At 37.9% G+C, this 23,952-nt stretch overlaps 2 protein-coding genes across 5 annotated transcripts in view; one reads left to right on the top strand and one right to left on the bottom strand.

The window, feature by feature from the left end:
• Positions 1–23,952, bottom strand: part of macrod1 (mono-ADP ribosylhydrolase 1) — a 61,811-nt gene that overhangs the window by 29,818 nt on the left and 8,041 nt on the right. The gene's annotated exons all lie outside the window — the stretch shown is intronic.
• flrt1b (fibronectin leucine rich transmembrane protein 1b) lies at positions 1,154–22,903 on the top strand. 2 transcript variants are annotated; one of them, XR_014629735.1, is made up of 4 exons: positions 1,154–1,353; positions 13,790–14,220; positions 18,896–21,263; positions 22,535–22,903. XR_014629735.1 is itself a non-coding variant. In XM_084429596.1 (3 exons), the coding sequence occupies exon 3, from the start codon at positions 19,030–19,032 to the stop codon at positions 21,175–21,177; it is 2,148 nt and encodes a 715-aa protein (XP_084285722.1). In that variant the 5' UTR covers positions 1,154–1,353; positions 13,790–14,220; positions 18,896–19,029; the 3' UTR covers positions 21,178–21,472. The 2 variants fall into 2 exon arrangements, 1 of the variants encoding a protein (XP_084285722.1); XM_084429596.1 differs by lacking the exon at positions 22,535–22,903 and having other exon boundaries at positions 18,896–21,472.

Raw genomic sequence — 23,952 nt, 5'->3', positions numbered from 1 at the left:
AATTGGAAATATGCAAAAATGTTGACAAAAAATTATATTTAGAGGTAGCTCAATCATGTGGAAGATTGCCTATGTTAAGCTGTGCGGCGTTATTGTGATATGCAAGTAATATTAAAAGTTGCTGCAAATGAACTACAATCCCTCATTTCTGATGCTCAGCAGCCAGTGTTGACTTTTTGCAGTCTGGATAGATCCTGTGATCTTCCACCACATGAAGGAGAAACTGCAATTGTTCTTCAGAGTGTGTGAGATAGCCATTGTGTTCTTGAATCAGAGCCACTCCTCTTTCGGCGTGATCATTGACTACTTTCATTGTATAATTGCCTGTGCCTCCTGATAATCTGCTTGATTCGGCCAAAGTTCCGGGTAAATTTCAAGGAACGTAATGTTATTTTTTAAACCAAAAAATGTGCTCTAAACCCAAACAATAACCAAGGTGATCATCAATAGAAATATGTATTGATTCCACCAGGAAAGGTAAATCTGCTAAAGCAGGTCATGGATGGATTCATTTGGATTTAGTTTCTACAATAAGTAAACTGAGATATGCATCTAAAATACATATTTAGGAATATATGGAGCATATGGAATATGTGGAGATTTTTTGGGAATTTTACTAGCCAGGTACAATACCAATTCAAATAATAAACAGAGCAATTCCAAGAGGGTCCTCACACCATCGGTGCTCGGGCCCTAATGATCGTTTTTTTACGAAAATCATCAAAATCTCAGAAAGTTTAAAGCTATTGAGCTACCAGTAATTATTATGTTACTGCCATAAAAATTGGCATGCTGTATTTTCTTATATAAAGGAACAATTTGAAGGGTTAAGAGCATGACAATTGGAGACTTTAAAAATAAGGAACACCCTAATATATATATATATATAGAGAGAGAGAGAGAGAGAGAGAGAGAGAGAGAGAGAGAGAGAGAGAGAGATTTATTAAATTGCCCTAAAATATATATATTATATGTATATTATATATTCACGTCAAAGATAGATGTTTTTTTCGTAAAGTGATCCATGTTAAAATCCGTTACTCCGCTAAGGAGATGAAGGGGTGGAGTGGCGCGAAAGAGAGAAAGCGCGAGGCGCATCGCTCTGAGTGACAGGAGAGAGAGAGAGAGAGAGAGAGAGAGAGAGAGAGAGAGAGAGAGAGAGAGAGAGAGAGAGATTCTGAGCGCGCGCGACGGTCACAGGGAGTCTCACTGACTGAAGATTGAGGCGGCTAAAACATAGAGAACGGGGAAATCCAAACCCATTTTTTTTAAAAAACACACGATATAGAAAAGAAGAAAATAAACATTTCTCTGAATGAAATCGATGGAAAGATGCCGTTTACCCAGACTGAGGTATGTTGCTCTAAACACTTCTTCATATTAGCTACTTGTTACCAACGGTCAGTCTAAGGCTGAGGTAACGTATTTATTCTCTGGTCTGCTAAACTTTCCCTTCAACTGAAAGGAGGTATAAATATGTTTTTTAAGCGCTGTTTTGAGAAAACTGGTATATTCTGGCTGAATGCGTAGCTCTTTCATTTGTTTGCTCTTAAGCGCCTGTTTAATCAGTCTGAGGCGGCAGTCACATAGGATTTAAACGCAGGCGCTTAGAATTAAGATCCAGGATTGCGACTCCAACTCATTTATTTTAATGACCTGTTATTAAAGCCGTGTGACTGTGTATAGTGCCTAAATGCGCTTGTTTGCTCATAATGGGTATTTAAATACTGGTAGCTCAACAATTTGGTGAAAATTTGCATTTGTTTTTGTACTTTCAAACCTGGTGCAGACAAGAGGAGTGCATGTGTGTTTGCAATGTAGCCTACTCCGTCTCATAGGCTAATCTAGCGATTATGAGAGAGTGTACAATGCAAACTGACATACATATACAGTAGAACATCTAATAATAGCCTATCATTTGATATTAAATGACACTTATGGCGATTACAGACATGTCCTACACTGTAATGTGATAAACTGAAGCACACAATTCGTATTTTTATAGTGGTTGTAAATGAGAACATGCTGCTTGAGTTATGACTTACTTTTATATTTAACAATATTTTTTTCTATGGATATATCCTGTTGTTTAAATTAATGTTCACAGTAAAGTTCTCCTTTTTACCTCTATTTAGTTTTTCAATTGTAAGGAAATAAATAAAGAAATAAAGAAAGAAAGAAAGAAAGAAAGAAAGAAAGAAAGAATTGCAGTTTTGGGTTGCATCTTATTTATGAAAGCCAAAGGCACTCCTCTATAAATCTTCAGGGAAATCATCTTGCTTTCTGAAGGTGCAGTAAGTGAAGAGCGAGAGGGAGCGCATATGTGTGTGTGTGTGTGTGTGTGTGTGTGTGTGTGTTAACATGGTGGCGACCCTTCTATATTTGATCATATTTCCTTATTTCTCATCTTTTTTTCCTTGCCCTGTTGGTAACAGCCAGGAGAGAGTGGGGGGTTTGTAGAGACACCAGCCTGTGTTCATATCCATGCCAAAACAGTGGGGCCAGTATGTAACAAACACACTTTACAAGGCATGAAAGTACAGCAAGGCCTGCAGCATCACACACACACGCACACACACACCCCTTCAAACACAGGCCCAGCTACCCCAAACTCATTTTGACTATGATTACCAACAACTACTCTTACATGTTTTATTGTACATAAGCAGCTTTGAGCTATGCATTATTATTATACTTAAAAATATTCTATAAAAAAAAACAACAAAAAAAAAAAACTCTTGTGGTCACAAAAACTCTACATGAACTACATCAAGAGTGAGACATTTAGGATTAGCACAGTACTTCAGACCCAACCCAACTCTCACACAGCAGATTACACAGATTTAGAGTACATCAACTCTCACATAGATTAAGATGGTGGTCAAATGCAGATGAGCGATGAGAAAGAGAGCAAAGGGCTGAGAGCAACACAGCTCAGAAAGGGAAAATTAAATCTTAAAATAAACAAAAATGGGATAATCATTGTAAATTACATTTAAAGACAAACCCGCAAGACATTTGTTCATCTTCAGAACACAAATTAAGATCTTTTTAATGAAATCTGAGAGCTTTCTGTCCCTCCATTGACAGCCTACGCAACTACCACTTTCAAGCCCCAGAAAGGTACTAAAGACAGCAACTCCTAATGTAATCACATAATGTACTAACTGCACATAATGTAGGCTAATAGGCATTTTATTATTAATGTAATATTTTTTTTTATAATGTAAGAATTTTGTTAAAATGTAATAAAATATTGAGCTCATAATGTAATAATGATTTTCCAATGTAATAACGATTTTTTCACATAATGTAATAGATTACTGAATGAGAAATTTATTATATTATGAAAACACTGTAGCAACCTATAATGTAATCTGGCCATTTCAGTCCTTTTTTTTATCAGTGGTATTTAAGTGACGTGAAGTGACATGTGAAGGCCAAGTATAACCCATACTCGGGATATGTCCTCTGCATTTAACCCATTCAAGTTAGTGCACACACACATTCGGAGTAGGGAATAGTGAACACACACACACACACAGAGTGGACACTCACCCCGGAGCAGTGGGCAGCCATTTTTGCTGTGGCGCCCGGGGAGCGATTGGGGGTTAGGTGCCTTGCTCAAGGGCACCCCAGTCATTTCCTGCCTGTATTGAGAATCTTGTAAACTGAACCTGAATGTAATAAAAATATTATAATAATTATAATTGCATGAATATTTAAATCTGTTGCATTTCGCTGGAAGTGTAAGACTGGATTTAGATTTTTTTAAATGTACCTTAAAGGAATACTAATATTTTTTAATTTTTTAAAAGCTATTACAATTATGACAATAGGACAATGCAATACATTTCTCAATGTAAAAATTATTACATTATGAGCTCAAGATTTTATTAAGTTTTGAGAAAAATGACATTTTACTACAATAATAATGTAACATTACATTACAACATCATTAAAATAATCCATGTGACTCCAGTGGTTTAATCTCAATTTTATGAAGTGACACGAGTGCTTTGTTTGCACAAAAATATAAAATAATTTGTGACATTGTCATAAGGACTGTGTTGTAAGAGCATATAGTGCATGAACACGATGACCACGGCAAAGGTAATCTTTAATAAATCTACAAGGCAGGTAAATCCAAACAGAGAGAACGGTTTTCAACACAGGTACACATGAACAGAAACAGGAACTTAAGTATACATGCAAACAAGGATAATTAACGACACACACCTAAACTAAATGACAAAATCAAACCAATAACCATGACAACCAATTCAACTCAGGAAAATGGTGCAAACTGAAAAACAAAGTCCAAATGGTTTGTGACTGTGACAGACGTACGGTATGGTATGGTACACCCATAGTCGGAATTTGTCCTCTGCTTTTAACCCATCCAAGTTAGTGCACACACATTAGAACTAGTCAGTAGTGAACACACACACAAACTGCAAACTGTGGACACACACACCCGGAGCAGCGGGCAGACATTTGCTGCAAACGCCCAGGGAGTGATTGGGGTTAGGTGCCTTGCTCAGGGTCGTTGGTATTGAGAGAGTAAGAGATCGCGGTTCATTCACTCCCCCACCTACATTTTCCTGGTGGTATTAAGAATCAATCCACAACCTTCGGGTTACACAAGTCTGACTCTCGAACCATTAGGTCATGACTGCCCCTAATTTTGACCCTAACCAACACTGCTCTCGCGTCAACACAACAAGCATGCGTCGTGCTGCTATCGTGAATGCCTGTTGGAGATTCATATTTTGTAAATAAAGATGTAAATTATGTTTTTTTTGTGCAAACTAAGCACTCGCGTCGCTTCATAAAATTGAGGTTAAACCACTGGAGTCACATGGATTAGTTTAATGATGTGTTTACTACCTTTCTGGGGCTTGAAAGTGGTAGTTGCATAGGCTGTCAATGGAGCGACAGAAAGCTCTCAGATTTCATTAAAAAGATCTTCATTTGTGTTACGAAGATGAACGAAAGTCTCGCGGGTTTGGAACGACATGAGGGTGAGTAATTGATGACATAATTATTATTTTTTTGGCTGAACTAACTCTTTAAGAAACCAAACGTAAGTTTACAAAATAGAAATTCGATATATTTGAAGGTGTAGTGATTTGTTTTCACTGATTTTATTTCAAGCGGCATCTGCATTGGCAGATCTCTAGACAGCAGCTTTAGTTTTATAATTCACAGTTGGGCCTGTGAGAGTGGCGTGTGTGTCAGTGGGGTCACTCTGCAGTGGGTTGTATTATAAAAACACAGCTCTACAGATAACAATGGAGAATAAAGCTGCTTCACATATGACTACTTTTCTATACATCTTTACATATATCAGAGAAAAAGTGCTAACAGATGGCTAATATGTTTAAGTCATTACTGTCAGCACCTACAGTAAAAAGACTGTTAGCAGCAGTAGCAGAAAACCTAGTGCACAAACAGACAAATAAACACACACAATGAGCCTTCTACACACTCACTATTATTACAGCTAGCTCACTATAAATGATTGACTATTGCCTTTGTTTCTAATTAATTGTTTTGTCAAAGCCACTGGTTTGTATCAAACCATCTAATGTACTTTGCACACAAAATAGAATAGACGAAGTAGAGGAAGTGAGATAGTTGAGTGGTTTGAGGCTGGCAGACAGACTGAGCATTGCATGATCTAACTATCACCACTGTTGCTAGATCAACTCATATTTTATTCCATATTGGGTAACAGAAAGGTTTTTTGTTGTTGATGAAATGGCAAACAAATAACACCTTGCCATATTCTTCTTACCCTGGCACTACATTCAAAAATGAAATATTCATTCACTCAGCTTTTTGGTATGGCGTTTAAGTGTCCAATCAATATGAAAGTACTTCTAAAGCTAAAATAATACAGGGTTAGCTCATGTTTTCTATGCTGGCAGCTGGAATAATCTCACACTTGATTTCCCAGACTCCCTAGCATTACCAAACACAGTAATCTGGAGCTTTTACCTCAGTGCTCTCAACGACGCGGTTACAAAATGTACATTGACGTTTTTGAAAATTATTGCTGCTTGCAATGCGTAAATGCATCCATGGTGGTGATTGGACTCAGTTGAACAGGATCTCTCTACATTTTCTGGTAAGAATGGTTCTGTTCAATAACCCTTTAACTTAATCTTAATTGCATTTAGCGGTGGGTATGATAAATTATGATATTAAATTATGATAAATTAATGATTAATGAGTCATTTTAGGTCATGTTATATATATATATATATATATATATATATATATATATATATATATATATATATATATATATATATATATATAAATACTTCGGATGCAAAAGCCTCTAAGTGCCATCTGAAATTTTCTTCTAAAATGAGTCTTTTTATCAAGCTTGTATGTTTATGCTCACTTATTCCACTTAAATGACAATGAAAATTAGCTATTAATTGTCATTAAAGTGAAATTACTGAACTTAAATATACAAGCTTGATAAAAATACTCATTTTAGAAGAAAATTGCAGATGGCACTTAGAGGCTTTTGCATCTGAACTCTTCATATATACACACAATACATATACACATATATCTGTGACCCGTGCTGGCAAAATGAGTCGCAATGAGCAAATTTTCAAAAACTAGTTATTCGCACATTCTCTGTTAAAAAAGTCAAAATTAGGTATGATTTGTTTGATTCTGACAAAAAAATTAATGAGCTGCACCTGTTTAAAGTCGATAGAGTCAGCAAAGTCAATTTTGAGAAAAATTGAGAAAGTTTTCTGACAGTTCCAAAACAAAATCACCCAGCCAGCAACCATTCCTTAAAACCCCTGGTAATAACACCAAATGTGGCACACACCAAGTCAAAACCAAATATTTTCTATATAACTAGAAAAAATATATATTCAACTTTTTTTCCCCATGATACCCACAATTGTTTAACGTTAATTAAACAGACAGCCTATATATTAAGACCTACTGTACTGCACGGATCTAAAATAATGTTACACATCAGATGTTTTTCCCCAACAGTTAACCAAACGTTCACATAAGACATAACAGATAATGTTTGCGTGAATACTCGCCAAGACAGATATTTTGAAATACTGTAATTCTGTGTATGTGTGTGTATATGATGCAATATATATTATAAACTTGACAGGTGATTTTTATAAAATGTAGTTTGATCACTATCTTCTCAGTTGTTTAAATCATTAAGACAATTATCAAAGTTTGATAAAATGTTGTTTTTCCAATAAAAGAGGATCCATTTGTGGCAATTATTTTTTACACTTAATTACCCCTGAGCAGATATGCATGTATATAGCCTACATATATTGCTGGAAATAACAGTTGTCACAATACTAACATCTCACATACCAGTGAAATTCCACAATTCTTTATACCAATTTAGATACAAGCAAATCTTCCACCTCAATCCCTTTTAATTGTGGGCAACATGAACAAAACATGGCAAACACATAGCACTACATCAATTCATTTTTTCTTTCATTCATTGAGCACTTTTATTTCATACTCCTAGAAAGTGAGTGTAACATCAATGACCACAATCAAACCACTTCTGGAAAATCTGAGAAAGCTGAACAAGGTTATGACACCAATACTCTTCTTTTAAACCACTTACTCTACTCTTATAAAATACTCCAACCGAATCAAAATTTGTAAGTTATTGATTCATTGTGTATTACAGTACGGAGATTGATTCACAGCTTCAGATAGCTCTTGAGCTCTTTAGTAATGTCCTTTTTAAGGGCGGAAATGCAGACAGACTTGTCTTGCTCTCTTGGAGGGGGAACAGCACCCACACTACAATGAGTGTTTTGTCTTATCCTCTGCCAGGCAAGGGTTGTCATAGACACAGGACCTACGTCAGAGTCATTTATTAATCAATGTGGCCGTTTTGGTCATTGACACAAAGTAATTTTTTATTTCGTCTGAATCAAACGCTCTTCTGTTAGACATAGATCTCTAGATGTGCCTCGCCTGCCGTGAACCAGTCAAGAAAAGACAGCGTTGTCTGAAAGAAAGTATGATAGAGGAGATTGTGTCAGGGGCAGGCAGAGTTTATAGGTAAAATGGGTCTCAAAGAATTGCCTGTATAGCTCTAGAATCGATTAAATGGAAGCGATATGAATAAAGTGAATGTGGCTCTAGATAATTGGACAAGGTCTGAAGGGGGCCCGGAACAGTCTGAATAGATGGATTTTATTTTTCCATGCAAAAACCAGCTGCAAGCCTTGAACTAGGCTTTCATAATGCAACTAGTTTTGAAGTGCTGCTGATTTTTTTAACATGTGGCAGGTTAATAGAGTGAGTACGGACATACAAAATAACTTGCATTTTATGTCAAAACTGACATAAAGCATGTATATAGGCTGAAAGCACCTCTCTTTTTTCAGCCTTAATTGAAATTACATAGCTTATCAAACACATGCTTGTTAAATCATTACAGCTCATTTATAATTTACATGCAGAGAAACCCATTCAAGCAGAGCTACAACTTTTTATATTTGTGCTCAGTTACTTAAAGTGATACTGTGTAGTGTGTGAAGAACGCAAAATGCATGTACGTGTTCGTGCACAGCATGGTGCCTTGCAGTTCGGCTCTAAATGAGCTATAAAAACAAAAAACAAATGCACAGGCCTCCCATAGGAAGCCGAACACCGCTCAGCTTAGTAGAGATTGCTTCTGAACATGGTTCGTTTCACTCTCTGCTCGGTGAGTGGGGTTTGTTGAACATGTGGGCAACTTTGTTCACTGACCTAAATGCATGAATTCTCTTTATAGAAAAAAATGCCACTTTTTATTCACCCCACAGTGGGGGTGTAACAATGCATGCAGGGCAGCTGAAGACAGAAGACTCAGGTTCTCAGACGACACTAATAAGTTTAATTCTTACTCAAAAAGCAAGCAAACAGGCAGTGCAAACACATCTCAACATAAAAGACTGGACAAAGAGTGAAGGCAAGGGTGAGGCTTAAATAACAAACTGAAACAAGCTAATAAATGACACACAGCTGAAACCAATGAACTAATGACGGTAACCATGGGAACTCAGACATGAACAAAACAGGGAAACATAACCCTGACAGGGGGCTGTTTATTATGACATTTTGCGCTTTCTTGTTATGTGAAATGCTGATAAGAGAAATTTACCCACATTAAGTCAAATTCAGACAAACCTAATTATTTTTCTTCCTGTGTGCACGCTCTGATTTTGAGTGTTTGTGTTTGATGTTCATAAGCACTGGCTGAGGGACAGCAAGAGATGATTGGTTGTTTTTATATGTAATTGTGTGTGTGTGTGTGTGTGTGTGTGTGTGTGTGCTTGAAAACTGAGAGAAAGTGAGCACTGAAGTATTCAGCACTTAAATTGTCTGCTTATTTCCAGTGACTGCATCATTTACAAAGTAACTGGGAGCATAAGAAAGAGAAGAAAAGGGCAAAAGAGAAATATGGCTGAAATGGTAATCCAAGGGAGGAATATTATTTGAAAGGGACAAGGAGCTAGTTGAAATGCATCACCAGAAAGTGATTAATGTATATGTCAGTGTTCATGTATAATTCTAATAAAAGCCCATCTTATCCAGCTGGAAGGGTAGATGGTATATTGGCACACAAATATTGGGATCACAAATGGAAAGGGAAATGGGAAGACAAAATAAATGAATAAATGTAAACAAATTAGAAGACAAGTGAAGAAAGGAAAATGACTGGAAGTGGTGACAGTGATAAATGTCTGTCATATATTTACAACATTGATGAGAAACTCACCTCAAGAAAAGTAAACATAATATAAGACAATATTAGAAATGTCATAGCAATAACAGCATTTTGCCTTCAAAGAATAATAGGAGGATGAATTTGAAAGAGGAAAAATACACTAAAAGATTGGTGGAGTAAAAATGTGGTTTAGCATTTACCTGTTCATTAGGGACCATGAGAGAAAGGAAAAATATGAGATGTGGAATTTAGAGAGAGGATGAAGAAGCATAAATTATTTCAGTAGCAAAATACTGCATAAAATTTAATGGTCTGTATTTAGACCATTAAAAGAGAGAGAATTTGAACCACAGACAGTCATGTTATCCCTGGAATTTTATCAACGAGGTGACGCATAACATTTAATTTTCTTTATTCAGACAACAATGAAAAACACACTCAATACAAGAGTATATTTCTCATCAAACCAAACACCAACGCTCTGTTAAACCTCAGGGTCGAGAACATTAATTCTTGTCCATTAAAATGATTTTATTGGAGATGACTGCTTAGTACACAATTTTATAGACAGATGAGATGTGCAGCTAGCACTGTCAGAGTTATGAGGGGTAGTACAGGGTTTCATTCGCATGTTGCAGGTGCAGATGCACAACTCCATGCGCACCACCATCCTGCTGCTGCATTTGACTCCATCTTTCATGATTAACAAAAGGTAAATAAAGCTAATTCATTCTCCACTTTCTGTAGGCATTCAAGTCAATTCATCCATCTTCTTTGCAACTTATGAATTACAGTACCGTCATTCATGACATCAGACGCAAAGAAAGGCAAAGGATATTGAATATCGTGGCATGTCACTCAAAATACACCAAAATAAGATGATCAGAGATTTATGTCAGATAGAAAACCCCATAATTATAAGGATGAATGCCTTGCCCTTGCATCCCAGTCATACTTTGTCTATAATGCAATCAGCCTTAAGACTAAATTATGCCTGTATGCGTTTATAAATGGCAGTAAGCTTTGAATGTTTTTTTTTGTATTGCACATACATTCAAGAGTTCTGTTACTTCAATGCATTAGGCCCCTCTCTCTCTCTCTCTCTCTCTCTCTCTCTCTCTCTCTCACCCTGTGCCACTTTAGTGCATCTTTATCACATTCACAAGCCACTGGCTCTGTTCAGTGCACAAACACTGAATATAATAAGGACATAAATCAGTATAGGCATTTATGCATTAATGGTTCACAGATTACAGTAAATGCACTGGTGAACATCCAAGAGGATGGGAGCCAAAAGAGAGAAGAGAGGAAGCGCACAGGAATAATACAGGAAAATGGGGATAAGGGTAAAGCAAGGTGCGTTCCCCTCTTTGCTCATCCACGCATCCCTGTCACACTTACCCCTCATCTCTGCCTCTCCCTCTCTTTGCTCCTGGTTGTTCATGCTAAAAGGCTGCAGTGTGTGGGTGTGTGTTGAGAGGCTGGTCACATCCCTGCGTCTCCTGCCATTTTCACTCCCGTTGCTGAATTACCCCTGATTACCTTTAGCTAATTATCATTAGATCTTAGAGAGTGAAATACACACATGCACACACACACACATATTACTATTCAGCTCTGCAGAGCCACTGGCAGTTAAAGATCTGAGACATCACTGGACTGAAAAAAAAAAGAAAAAAAAAAAGAAAGAAAGAAAGAGAGACACCGGTACCTAGGCACATCTCATCAAGGTGTTTGTACTCCACTGTCAAAACATCTCTGTGAAGCAATTATATATTTTTTCCTTTCTTCACTGAATAGTAGGTAATTACAACGAGTAGACTGAGCAATGAATTAGTCCGCTTTCTGAAAAGAAGTTTTAAAGCGTCATTAGCCGAAGACAGATCTGTCGTTTCATGAATGTGACGATTGTAGAATATTCTAGAGAGCACTTAAAATTCTAGAACTCCCGAGTCGCATTGACGAAACCATTTTAAAACGAAACTGCGCTGTGGACTATCACTACAACACTGTAGCCTGTAGGCCTAGAGAACTAGTTTCAGAGGCATGTGCTGATATGGGAACTGAAAAATATCCTGACACACAAGTATGCCCTCCGGCCAATGCTCTGCTATTATGGCGTCTATCTTCGTATCCCCAATGTAAGCCACATACACACATACAGACACTCACTGTTCAGTAAAATACCACAATTCCTGAGGGCCCTACTGTGTACCAATCATGTCATATTAACTGAGTTTACTGCTCTTATGTGCAAGGGACCAGACAGTAACACAAAGCTCTCCAGTTGTTTACATTGTTAGCCAGCCAATACAACAACGTTGTTCATCAGTGCTTGTTGTGAATTAATAATGAACTGTATTTGCTGGGGAGTAATTATTTCATGATGTACTTGAGTAATATTTTATGACAAAGCTGTGTGAGGAATGAGATAGACCATTAAGATTTCATGCTCCTTCATGATCCTAAGACAAAGCCCAGTGAGTCTCAGTGTGTCTGTCTTTGTGCCAGTGCTGTGAATATGTGTTGTTGTGGATACTAGGCCTGACAGTCATTTCTGCCACCAAATTTGATTCCAATAGGTTCATCAATCTTCCTTCTTTCCTTTACTCCTCCATCTGCCCCTCTCTCTCTTTTCCATTCTCTCTCCCTCGCTCAGCAAATGAGAAATTGAAAGGCAGAGATGGGTAGGTTACGTGCACAGGATGGCAAAAATGTTTGACATGGGCTCATACACATATGCATGCACACAAACACTTATACACAGACACACTCACCCTCAAACATGCAAGGACATACAAATCAAAGCACAGATGTATCTCCACCATTCTAATAACTTTAAGAATGGAGGACATCGGTACCATCAGCAATATTAACAGCCCCGGAGCAGTGGAACTGCACCACCCTACTCCAGCTGAACATTATTACTGTCCATTTTCAGCATTTACTCAAGTACGTCTGGGGATGGAGGTCAGTGCGAGCATGACAGCAGCACTGATATAACCTCTTATCATCTCCCATCATAATCTCTTTCCTAATGTGACTGCCCCATTATACCGTACGAGAGACAGAGTGGCAGAGTGAGAAAGGTGAAGAGAGAAGGGCAGCGGGCTGTGTATTTGTCGGGTTTTATACCCGCTAGACATTTTCAGACATTGCCTGAATAGACCTTATTTTTTTCACCATCTATGAGCATTGATTGGCGGAAATTCCCCAGTACGTTTATTGATTTTAATTAGCCATCTTTGTCCTTATTACTCCTCCTCTGCTCAATTCCCTTTACGTTAGCTGTGTGCCTTGGAAATGCTCCCTGTCTCCTCTCACACGTGGAACTATGGGCCTCCGCTGATCCATCTTCACCAGGCTGCTACGTCCGCACGGTGCATTATATTTCTGCAATAATGTTTTTGATAACTCCCAATATCTGACTGGACCATGAAAAAGCAATTAGACTGGGAGTCAGTGGGACCCTGAGGAGACTTTAAACATCACAAACACAAATCAACCACGTCAGGCCTGGGAATTTAAACAGATTCAGCACACCGAGATACAAAGAGAGTTAACAGTTGCCGGTTCAAAAGGCTCAGTCCCAAAGCAGCAGTTCTTGTAAACATAAACAACAAACACTCACAGCGGAAATCTAAACATATGAAAATACATTCTGCATAATTTAGAGTCATCTAAAAAAAAATTAATTAGTCTCAGAAATCCCTTTACCTAATACAGAAGATTGCTTCGAAAAAGACACCCATCATTTGTTGCCCTTCCTCAGTCTTGTCAACAGTGTGACCCAGTTTGCAACAATACGTGTGTGCCTTGATTTTTGCGGTTTTGGTCCTGGCTATGGCTTAGAGCAGCCTGTAAAAGAGATTTTCCACTTAATTCTGCACACTGAACTTGACTTCACCATTTTCAGAGTTGATATTCTTTGAAATAGTTATTTTTAGGTCAAGCCAAGTTTAAAGAGAAAAGGACCTACTGTGAATATTAAAGTCTTTCCTGTCCTGGCACTCTGATTCACTGAAAATGTTTTCTTCACAGGTAGCACGGTGTCAAAGATGAGGGGTTACAACATCCCAGTCATCCATCTATTCTCATTCAAGAAAACACAATCAACATCATGTCAACTTTGATGGACACACTGCAACTTGAATACACATCATCGGCTCGGATATTCTCTTGCTGTACGGAAGTGAACATTTTGGCTGCTTCTATTGATTGACACTGGAAACAATTCCCAGGGTTTTCTGGTTGACGTTATGCTTATTTCAGTGCCTACAATTTATAGGAATCCAACAATAAAGGGCTGCAATTTTCGTTGGTCACTGAAGTCAAAGGACATAGAGGATCAAGAAGAAAGACCTTGAGCTCTATCAATTTCCTATCTTGAATCAAGAGGACGAGTGACACCGCTCAAACACTGACTGCTCAGACCTACCAGCCAAAGGACAATGTCGGATACCCGCTAGATGGTAAGAACAGTTGTTTTTGTAAAAAAAAATAGCCAACTTAAAAATTATTAGATTTAAGGAATTCTTGAATGCCTACATCCTGTCCTAATACAATATGAAGTGTGTAAAGAGCTGTGTGGCTGGATAAAAATTTTAATTATTTGTGCAGCACAAATATATCTTTCTGTATTGTCAACAGAATTGAAGTAGAAACTAAAAAGAAAGGAAATAAAGACTCAAGAGAAGGATCAAAAAAGCAGATTTAGGCAGAATGAAAATGCAGGATTGACACAGGAGGATCAGCAGGATATACAGAAAAAAAAAGAAAAAAAAAAAAAAACAGTACGATTAAAGAAGTGTATAAGAAGAGATTATGAGAGATTAGAGATGCACAGTGGGCGGATACAGAGATGGCCGAGATGAAAACCTTCTTCAGAGCAGAGAAACGATTGAGTGAAGGATAGAGAAACAGACGAGAGATGCAGAACAGAGGTAAAGGTAACCTGTCTACATACAAATGTTTCAAACTGTGCAGCAAGTTGGAGACAGAGTTTCTCGTGGTCACTCTGCCATCTAAAGGCAAACTTACAAGTTGGTTTACACATCAACTTCTCAGGGCTTAAAAACGAAAAGAAAAGAAATAAATTGTTTTATCAGTATTTTAATGTTTGCGTTTCCTCTGCAACATTAATGTTCCGAAAACAGTTTAATTAGAAAAATCAAAAAAGCCTAAACTTTCGGCAACACGTGATCTTTTTCGGCAACGCTTGATCCATTAATACTAACACTTTATCTTCTATTCCATATCTAGTATAAAAAAAAAAAAAAAAAAGTACACGTACTGCGTTAGATTAAACTGGGAAAGGTCATAGCACTTGCATATTGTTGTCTTATTGTTAGTTTAACTGCTTCTATTGTTCTCATTTGTAAGTCACTTTGGATAAAAGTGTCTGCTAAATGAATAAATGTAAATGTAATAATAATAATAATAATACAAATAATAATAAGTACACAGTTTTCTTTACTAAAAAAAAAGTATTTGCCTTCTAGTCATAGCCAATACAGCATCGTTTATAACATTTATACATTTTGGCCAAATGTAAACGACAGGAAAAACTGTCAGTTAAATGGTGTAATACAGTTAAAGTCTGCATGGTTGCTACTGGTCTGTGATGTGAAGATATTTTAATCCATGTACTGTTGTTTATGCTGCTATTTGCACATGCAAAACTAAACCATGTATTTTTAAATGGGTCACAGACCATTCTAATTTAATTCTAATTTAACATAATCTTGTTGGTTAATGGTTAATGATCGGTTGGCCGGCATCAATTGTTGGTCAGGGGAAAAAAACCTGAAATTAACATCTCTAGGTTCCACACTATCCTGCAATTTTCACTGGTTTCAAAAACACACCACGGTGCATATTACCTCTAAAGCCAGTGCATTGCCATTGCGACTTACCACTGAGCAGTGAGCACGGACATTCACTGACGTTGGATGCATCAATGTCACATTTGCATAGGCCGTACTATTTTAATTCATGATTGGTTGACTACTAAATTGAAATATTAAATGATAAAATAACAGAGTTGTGAAGTTCTGACATAAGAACCCAGAAGTCTAATTCGTACACTGCAAAAATAAAAAATAAACATAACTGCTTTAAAATTTGCAATGTAATTTACATCATAAAACAAAATGTAAAAGTATAGTCAAGTTATGCTTACCCAAAGGCTTTACCCCATTATAAAACCCCATAGGAAAATCTCGAAGAAACCAGCGGCGAATTTGTCTTCCGGGTTCTGACGCCATACTTGCACCATTCTATTAACCGGTTAATCTCAATGTCAAATAAGCGTTTCTGTTCAGAACTATATTTTTTCTCTGTGTCCTCAAGCTTACACCCCTCTTTGTGAGAATATACTGTCAGGGCTGAGAGACAGCTGATTTTTTATTTCTAAAAATACCCAAATGTACACACACTGGGAGAGCCATTAAATATGACATTTAAATTGCTCCCATTTTCATGTAGCCCGCCTCATTTAAAAAAAGAGACAGACTTAAAAAGGAGACAGTCAAAGTGACAACAATGAGATCTGATTATAAAAAAACAAAACAATTTTTTTTGCTAATTGTTTCCTAAGAATGTTATAAATGTCTGTAATCATAACAAACAAGATGAAAGTGTTTCCAATAAAATGGAATCATTTCCAAGACAAACTAGCTTCCAATACTAGCTAAGCTCTATTGATCAGTTTAGCATGGGTACTAGCACAGTTTAAGGGTTTGTTTTGCATGTAGTTACTGCTGAAGATAACAACGTTTGTAACCAAGAGACAGCCAACCATTTCCCATCTGGCCTGGCCTGCAACAAAAACAACCTTGAGTCCAATCCCATAGGATGGAAGACGGCAAAAAGAATGAGGCCCCAGCAGAGAGTGATGCACACCGAACCTTCACACACAAATACTCAAGTAAAAATAAAAAAATAAAAAGTGCATTTTGGATAAATGACATACGAGTATGTTAATGTCTCAAAATTGTGTACAAATGCACATTTTAGTGAACAAAGAATATTTCTTAAATTCCTTTACAAAGAGAAAAAGTGTAACAAGTTGAAAATTCTCAATGATGCTTTCAAGACTAATCACAAATCATCTCTTGCAATTTTGATAAAACATCATTGTTGCCGTCCAGACAGATAACATTATTTTGGTGGCACATAATCAAAACTCAACAGTCAACACAACAATGTAGAACACAATGCCAAAACATTGGATGTACAAGATCAATGAATGTAAATACAGTGCTATGCATAAGTTTAGACACCCATACTAAAGTTGGCTAAAAAGAGGAATAAAAAATCATCTTTTGGAAACTGACCTTAATGCCTTAATTAAAAAAATTAGGAAAAATCCAACCTTTTAAGGACACCAATTTTCTTTGTGAATGAATAATGTATCGTAAATAAATAAATGTTCTTCCTTAAAATACAGGGTGCATAAGTTTGGACACCCCTATGTTAAATTCCCATAGAGGCAGGCAGATTTTTATTTTTAAGTATTTTTTATTTATTTTTTGTTTAGGATACTATGCATCCTTTGGAATTAAAATAGCCCCACATCATCACATAGCCTTCACCATACCTAGAGATTGGCATGGTTTTATTTCAGTTAGCCTAATAGCTAGTTTGATTTGCATTGAGAGATGATCTTATGGAAAGTACCCCATGCCAATCTCTAGGTATGGTGAAGGCTATGTGATGATGTGGGGCTATTTTAATTCCAAAGGCCAAGGGAACTTTATCAGGATGCATAGTATCCTAAACAAAAAATAAAAAAAAATACTTAAAAATAAAAATCTGCCTGCCTCTATGGGAATTTAACATAGGGGTGTCCAAACTTATGCACCCTGTATTTTAAGGAAGAACATTTATTTATTTACGATACATTATTCATTCACAAAGAAAATTGGTGTCCTTAAAGGTTGGATTTTTCCTAATTTTTTAAATTAAGGCATTAAGTTCAATTTCCAAAAGATGATTTTTTATTCCTCTTTTTAGTCAACTTTAGCATGGGTGTCTAAACTTATGCATAGCACTGTATATTTAGTGTAAACGCAGCACTGGCCCAAAATTAACATGATTTTACTGTGCAGGGGCCATTCTTATTGATGAACCCTCAAGCAAAAACATGTTGACGATTTAAAAAATATATCTGGCTCTTTTTTTTGTCACAATAATGCTGAATGTATACTTTTTCACTTTGATACATTTTAGACCTAAAGGGACAGTTTAATTTAATTATTATTAAAAAAAAATTCCAGCTAAATTGCAAATATTCTTTGCCTTCCTTCCTCTATTTAACATTGATAAGAGTCACAGACAAGGCTTGCAGAGAATACATACACAGGAAATTCACAATCCCTGGCCATCTAGTCAATGACTGGTTAAACAGAGTGAAATCTCTGTTGGGTATTCCATGTAGTCTCTCTGAATAATTCATGCTATTTTGAAAACAATAACAACCAAGAAACCGCATCCATTATGCATGTCAATTTGTTGTAAACGTCTGTGGTTTTCATCTAAATCTCAATAGCAAATTAGACCGAAAATGAGAGCTCTATCTGACCCTTCCGTGAACTTTCAAAACATTTGAGCTAAAATTAAACTAGTGATTTATTCAAACACTGTTCCCTGTAACATTTGAATTCAAATATGACTTGAGGTCAATCCAGGAATAAACCTGTAATTGTTTTTCCAGGAATTCAAATGTCAATCACATTTTAATGCAAGTTCAGAACGACCACCTCACAACTAGAATTTTCAGTGTATAATGTGGTAATGTAAAAGTTACATTCAACTCTTTCCACACTCATTTATTTGCTCAACCTCGATCCATTTACCTTTTTCTTGCAGTCCTTTTTTATTCAAATTTTTCTGTCTAATGCTTCCTATCTGTCAGTCGCTCTGCTGAGGTTATCTAGAAAGCCTTTCAGCTTGACTGGATTTCTTTGCACTTGCTTACTAACCTCTTACCACCTTGCAATGTTTTTCACATTTAAGCAGAAGTCCTGTAAAAGTCAGACAGCATACTATTATAACACAAGTGGACTTATAATTGCATTGAACTCTAAACCAAATGTAAACTGTTTTTTTTGTGTGTTTTTTTTTACTTTTCAATATTTCCCCCAGGGCTTGTGATTGGAAGCAAAGAAGGACAAGAAAGACCTGCGCTTACCCAACTACAGTGACTGACCAATAATATTGACTTGAGACATTGGGTTAAACTAAGTCTGCAGAGAGAGTGGGGTACATTGCCTGGAATTATGGCCACAGAGAGCCTTGTTGAACTCCGCGATTGGTTGTTCCTACTTCTTCTATGCCTGACATTATTGGTTGAAGTTCTCGAGTTTGCAGCAGCAACTGCTGCCGCCGCAGAGGCAGCTCTCGGGGAGGCGGAGCTTCAGGGAGACGTGCCATGCCCCTCAGCTTGCAGGTGTGATGATGGCTTCATTTACTGCAATGACCGTGGCTTGAGCATCATTCCTCCATTACCGTTAACGGCAGCTGTGCTCTATCTGCAAAACAACCGGATAGACAATGCTGGGCTACCAACATCTTTAGAGCGACGACTGACTGTGAGAGTAGTTTACCTTTATGATAATGAACTTGATGATTTTCCAACACATCTGCCTCCGTCACTACGGGAACTTCACCTACAGGACAATAATATACGAACTTTACCGCGTTCCGCTCTTGCACGGCTCCCCTTGCTGGAGAAGCTTCACATGGATGACAATTCAGTTTCAACCGTAAGCATAGAAGACAAAGCATTCGCCAACAATCCGAGGTTGCGTCTTCTTTTTTTGTCACGCAACCACCTCTCAAGTATACCATCAGGACTGCCTGCATCACTTGAGGAACTCCGGCTAGACGACAATCGGATTTCAACTATTCCAACGCATGCGTTTCGAGGTCTCTCCTCTCTAAGACGTCTCTTCCTCGACGGAAATCTGCTGGCAAATCAACGAATCGCAGATGACACATTTTCACGGCTGTCTAATCTCACAGAGCTCTCTCTGGTTCGTAACTCGCTCCAGGCACCACCATTAAACCTTCCTAGTATGCATCTCCTTCGGCTCTATCTACAGGACAATGCAATAGCCCACATGCCACGGGGCTCCCTGGACGGCATGCGAAGACTACAGAAACTGGACCTATCAGGTAACAACTTAACGACTCTTCCGAGGGGTTTATTCAAGGATCTAGACAGCCTTTCACAATTACTCGTCCGAGGAAATCCCTGGTACTGCGGCTGTAACCTCCGCTGGCTTCATGACTGGTTGCATGAGCGAGGTTCATCAGTGACTGTGAGAGGTTTAACTTGCCATGGACCAGAGAGACTAAGAGGCATGGTACTAAGAGACCTTACCAGTCAATTAGAAGACTGTGAGATCAGTGTAGATACTGCAGGAGGAATGGTTGGAAATGAAGGAGCAAAAAAAGAGAAAGGTTATTTTCCAACACAGCCCCCAGTTACAACAACCCCTCCACTTCCACAAGGTTCCCTCTTTACCCTCAGATCCAGACGACCAGGACACAAGTATTCTGATATGGGCCAGGACAGTCTTGGAGGCGGAAATGGGGTTACTGGTAAATCGTTACTAATCAGTGTAAAACCTCTCACACCAGAGACGGTCCACATTACTTGGCAGGCTGCACAGCCAGTTCCCTCCTTCAGACTTTCCTGGTTGCGACTAGGCAACAGTCCTGCAATGGGGTCAATCACAGAAACACTTGTGCCAGGGGATCGCCGGGAGTATTTACTTACGCAACTACAACCCCAGTCAAGTTATATCATCTGCTTGGTGCCTCTCTCTGGAAACGATGGTAAAAGAACCTCTTTCACGGCAACTGGGGGGTTAAACATAAACACAAACTCAGAGCATGAGCCTCCTGCTTGTGCCAAAACAGAGACGGATCCCCTAGAGCAACCTATTTCAGACCAGGACAGCGATCGGGGAACTGACCAACTGTCAGCGCTACCACTTGCTGGAATTATTGGAGGTGCAACAGCATTGGTGTCTTTGTTTTTAATTTTTGGCATCTTCTGCTGGTATGGACACCGTGCAGGGTACCTTGCACCAGGTGATCACTCTATATACAGTAGAGATGTAGTTGGATCAAGAGGTGCCAGCAAACATTACGATGACTATGTTGAGTCTGGAACCATAAAAGACACGTCAATCTTAGAAATCAGGGCTCACGGCTTTCAAATGACACCAATGTCTGCCCAACAGCCTTTGCAGCCTAAGGCAAAAGTTGAGGATATGACATACATCCATACTATCTTTCCCTCTAATAATGCAACTCTATATAGGAGCACCCTGAACCACACAGGAAATCCAGGCTATGGAACAAATCGAGGATACAGAGAAGGGGGAATACCCGACATAGATTACTCATACACGTGATAGCCTTTTTTATAACCCACTGCCTATTCTGTTCCTTTCTTTAGGTAAAGCAGTTGGGTGAGAGTTTCTTTTCCCTAGGTTCTAAAGTAGGGGTGTGCCGATTCAAAGGGGACCATTTTTCCCCATTCATCAGACACAAAATATTAGTACTGGGTAGATGATTTTAAATAGATTTGAAATCAAAATATTTATATTTAAAATGGCAGTTTTCATTTACCATTGGAGAATTGGTGTAACATCATGACGGTTAAAACAAAAATCAGGATTCTGTTAATTGAATTGCATCTTTTAAGACATTACTAGAAAGAAAGAAAATGATTCACTGTTCAAAATCAGGAGTTAAAGTTAGTTCACCCAAAAATGAAAATTCTGTCATTAATTACTCACCCCCATGTCGTTCCAAACCCGTAAGACCTTTGTTCATCTTCGGATCACAAATTAAGATATTTTTGATGAAATCCGATGGCTCAGGAGGGGCTCCATTGACAGCTATTTAATTAACACTTTGAATGCCCAGAAAGGCAGGAAAGACATCGTTAAAATAGTCCATGTGACTACAGTGGTTCAACCTTGATTTTATGAAGCAACGAGAATACTTTTTGTGCGCCAAAAACAACTGAATAACGACTTTATTCAACAATTTCTTCTCTTCCGTATCAGTCTCCGTGGTGCTCTAGACGCATGTGTGTGTGGCGATGACGCAGGAGCTGGCGTTCTGACATATGACCCGAAAACGCAGGGCTCTCTGATCATCAGTGCCAAGCGATGCCTACTGAACAGTAGAGTGTGTTGCATCGATTGTGATATTGTCATTCCACATCTTGAAAGTTTAGATAGCTCAGACGATGAGACGACACATGTATCTCGCTGTATAACAGAGGATCCCAGGTTTCCACACGCATGCGTCGTGGTGCTCTTGTGAACGCGCGTCAGAGACTGATACTGAAGAGAAGAGATTGTTGAATAAAGTCGTTATTTTGTTTTTTTGGCGCACAAGTCGTTTCATAAAATTAAGTATTTTAACTAATTTTTTCCTACCTTTCTGGGCCTTCAAAGTGTTAATTAAATAGCAGTCAATGGAGCCCCTTCTGAGCTCTCGGATTTCATCAAAAAATATCTTAATTTGTGTTCCGAAGATGAGCAAAGGTCTTACGGGTTTGGAACAACATGAGGGTGAGTAATTAATGACGGAATTTTCATTTTTGGGTGAACTATCCCTTTAAAAAGCTTTATGGACAGTGTCCTGCAGACATTGATGCGAAAAATTAACATTACGTTACGTAAAAATGTTCAGAGTGGAACACCTCGTGATATGTGAATGAAGCAGGTTTTCATTCGGCACACCCCTATTCCAAAGTACCCTTTGTGCCTACTTTAGTCTGTTTTCAAAACATTGTTCTTAATGGGCAAAAAGCCCTCTGGAACATGCTTAAAATACCTATAATAGTCAGAAAGTGCCAGGGATACCACTCTTGGTGTTGATGTTATCCAATATTCAGATGATAATTGAAGCTGTTTTTTCATCTTAGTACCAATGATTATCAGTGTCCTGAAACTAGCTCATATTAAGGGTTAGCATGATGATGATGATGATGATGATGATGATGATAATAATGTTGAGATCTGGGAACAGGTTCATTTAGATATAGTTTTGCTACCTGGACTTTACTGTGTATATATGCACTGGGGGAAACTGATGCCTTTCCATTCTGGTGATACTGACGACAAAAACAAACAAAAAACAAAAAACAAAAAAAACATCTTTTTGGGGGGTGTTATTCAAATTCTGATTCTCCGTTCTCTCTCCATCCTTTTATGGGCTTTTCCTTTATTCTCTCTATTTCTTTTGCACGCAGCACGAGGACTTTGTTCCCAACCCAGGGAGCTGACAGTGGTGATAATAGTTTTGACAATGAAAGACCTCAAATTGCTTCTGGGTTTCTTTTCTTTTAATGAGAGTGAGAAAAGTGTGGTAGAAGGAGACAAAAGGAAAGAGAAGGAAAGCGATGAAAGCACAGAAAAAAGGTTTCATGTTCACAAAAGAAAATTTGTCCAAAAAAAAAAAAAATCACTGAAAAGACACCGAAAAAATGGATACCTTAAGTCTGAGAAAAATAACATTTTCTATTCACCACATGGAGGTTTCAAGAACAGTCAAATCAAATTTACAAAGCTCAGTAGTTTCACCTGCTCAACAAAAGACAACCACATTTAAATTATGACGGAAGATATGACTTTAAAATCTGAGGAAATTTAATCTAAATAGAAAGAGGCACGACAATCATGAAAGGGGTCAACCCTAATTGATGAATGAACCCAAACTGACAGGCTGACATAGATAAAACACAGTCAATTTAGCATGTAAAAAAAAAAAACCCAGTAAACTAAAGGCCAGGGCTTGTTGATACAGAACATACTAGAGAATATCGTGGAGACTAAATCTATTACAGTAGATGACAAATGATTGGACAACATTTACACATCAGCTCATTACAGTCTTTGTGTGTGTAACGCTGAGGTGCAGGAAAACCAGAAATCAGGGATTAATAAAATATGTAACACTGTGAACCTCTGCATCTCGTGTGTGGGCTAAGAAGGAAGAGAGAGAACAAAGGTCTTTAACTGATTAAAGACAATCCACTTTTTTTCCAGTTTGACTTTGTGTGACTTAAACGCAGCATTATCCGGGAGAGTAGAAAAAGGTAGGAACACTAAAAGGATATCCGTACCGGATCTGCAATTTTCCAGCCTTTTCTGATGCATTTTAAATGTGAA

This window comes from Rutilus rutilus (genome assembly GCF_951802725.1).
Source record: "Rutilus rutilus genome assembly, chromosome: 14".
Classification (NCBI taxonomy): domain Eukaryota; kingdom Metazoa; phylum Chordata; class Actinopteri; order Cypriniformes; family Leuciscidae; genus Rutilus; species Rutilus rutilus.
This window is presented reverse-complemented; position numbering and strand designations above follow the sequence as displayed.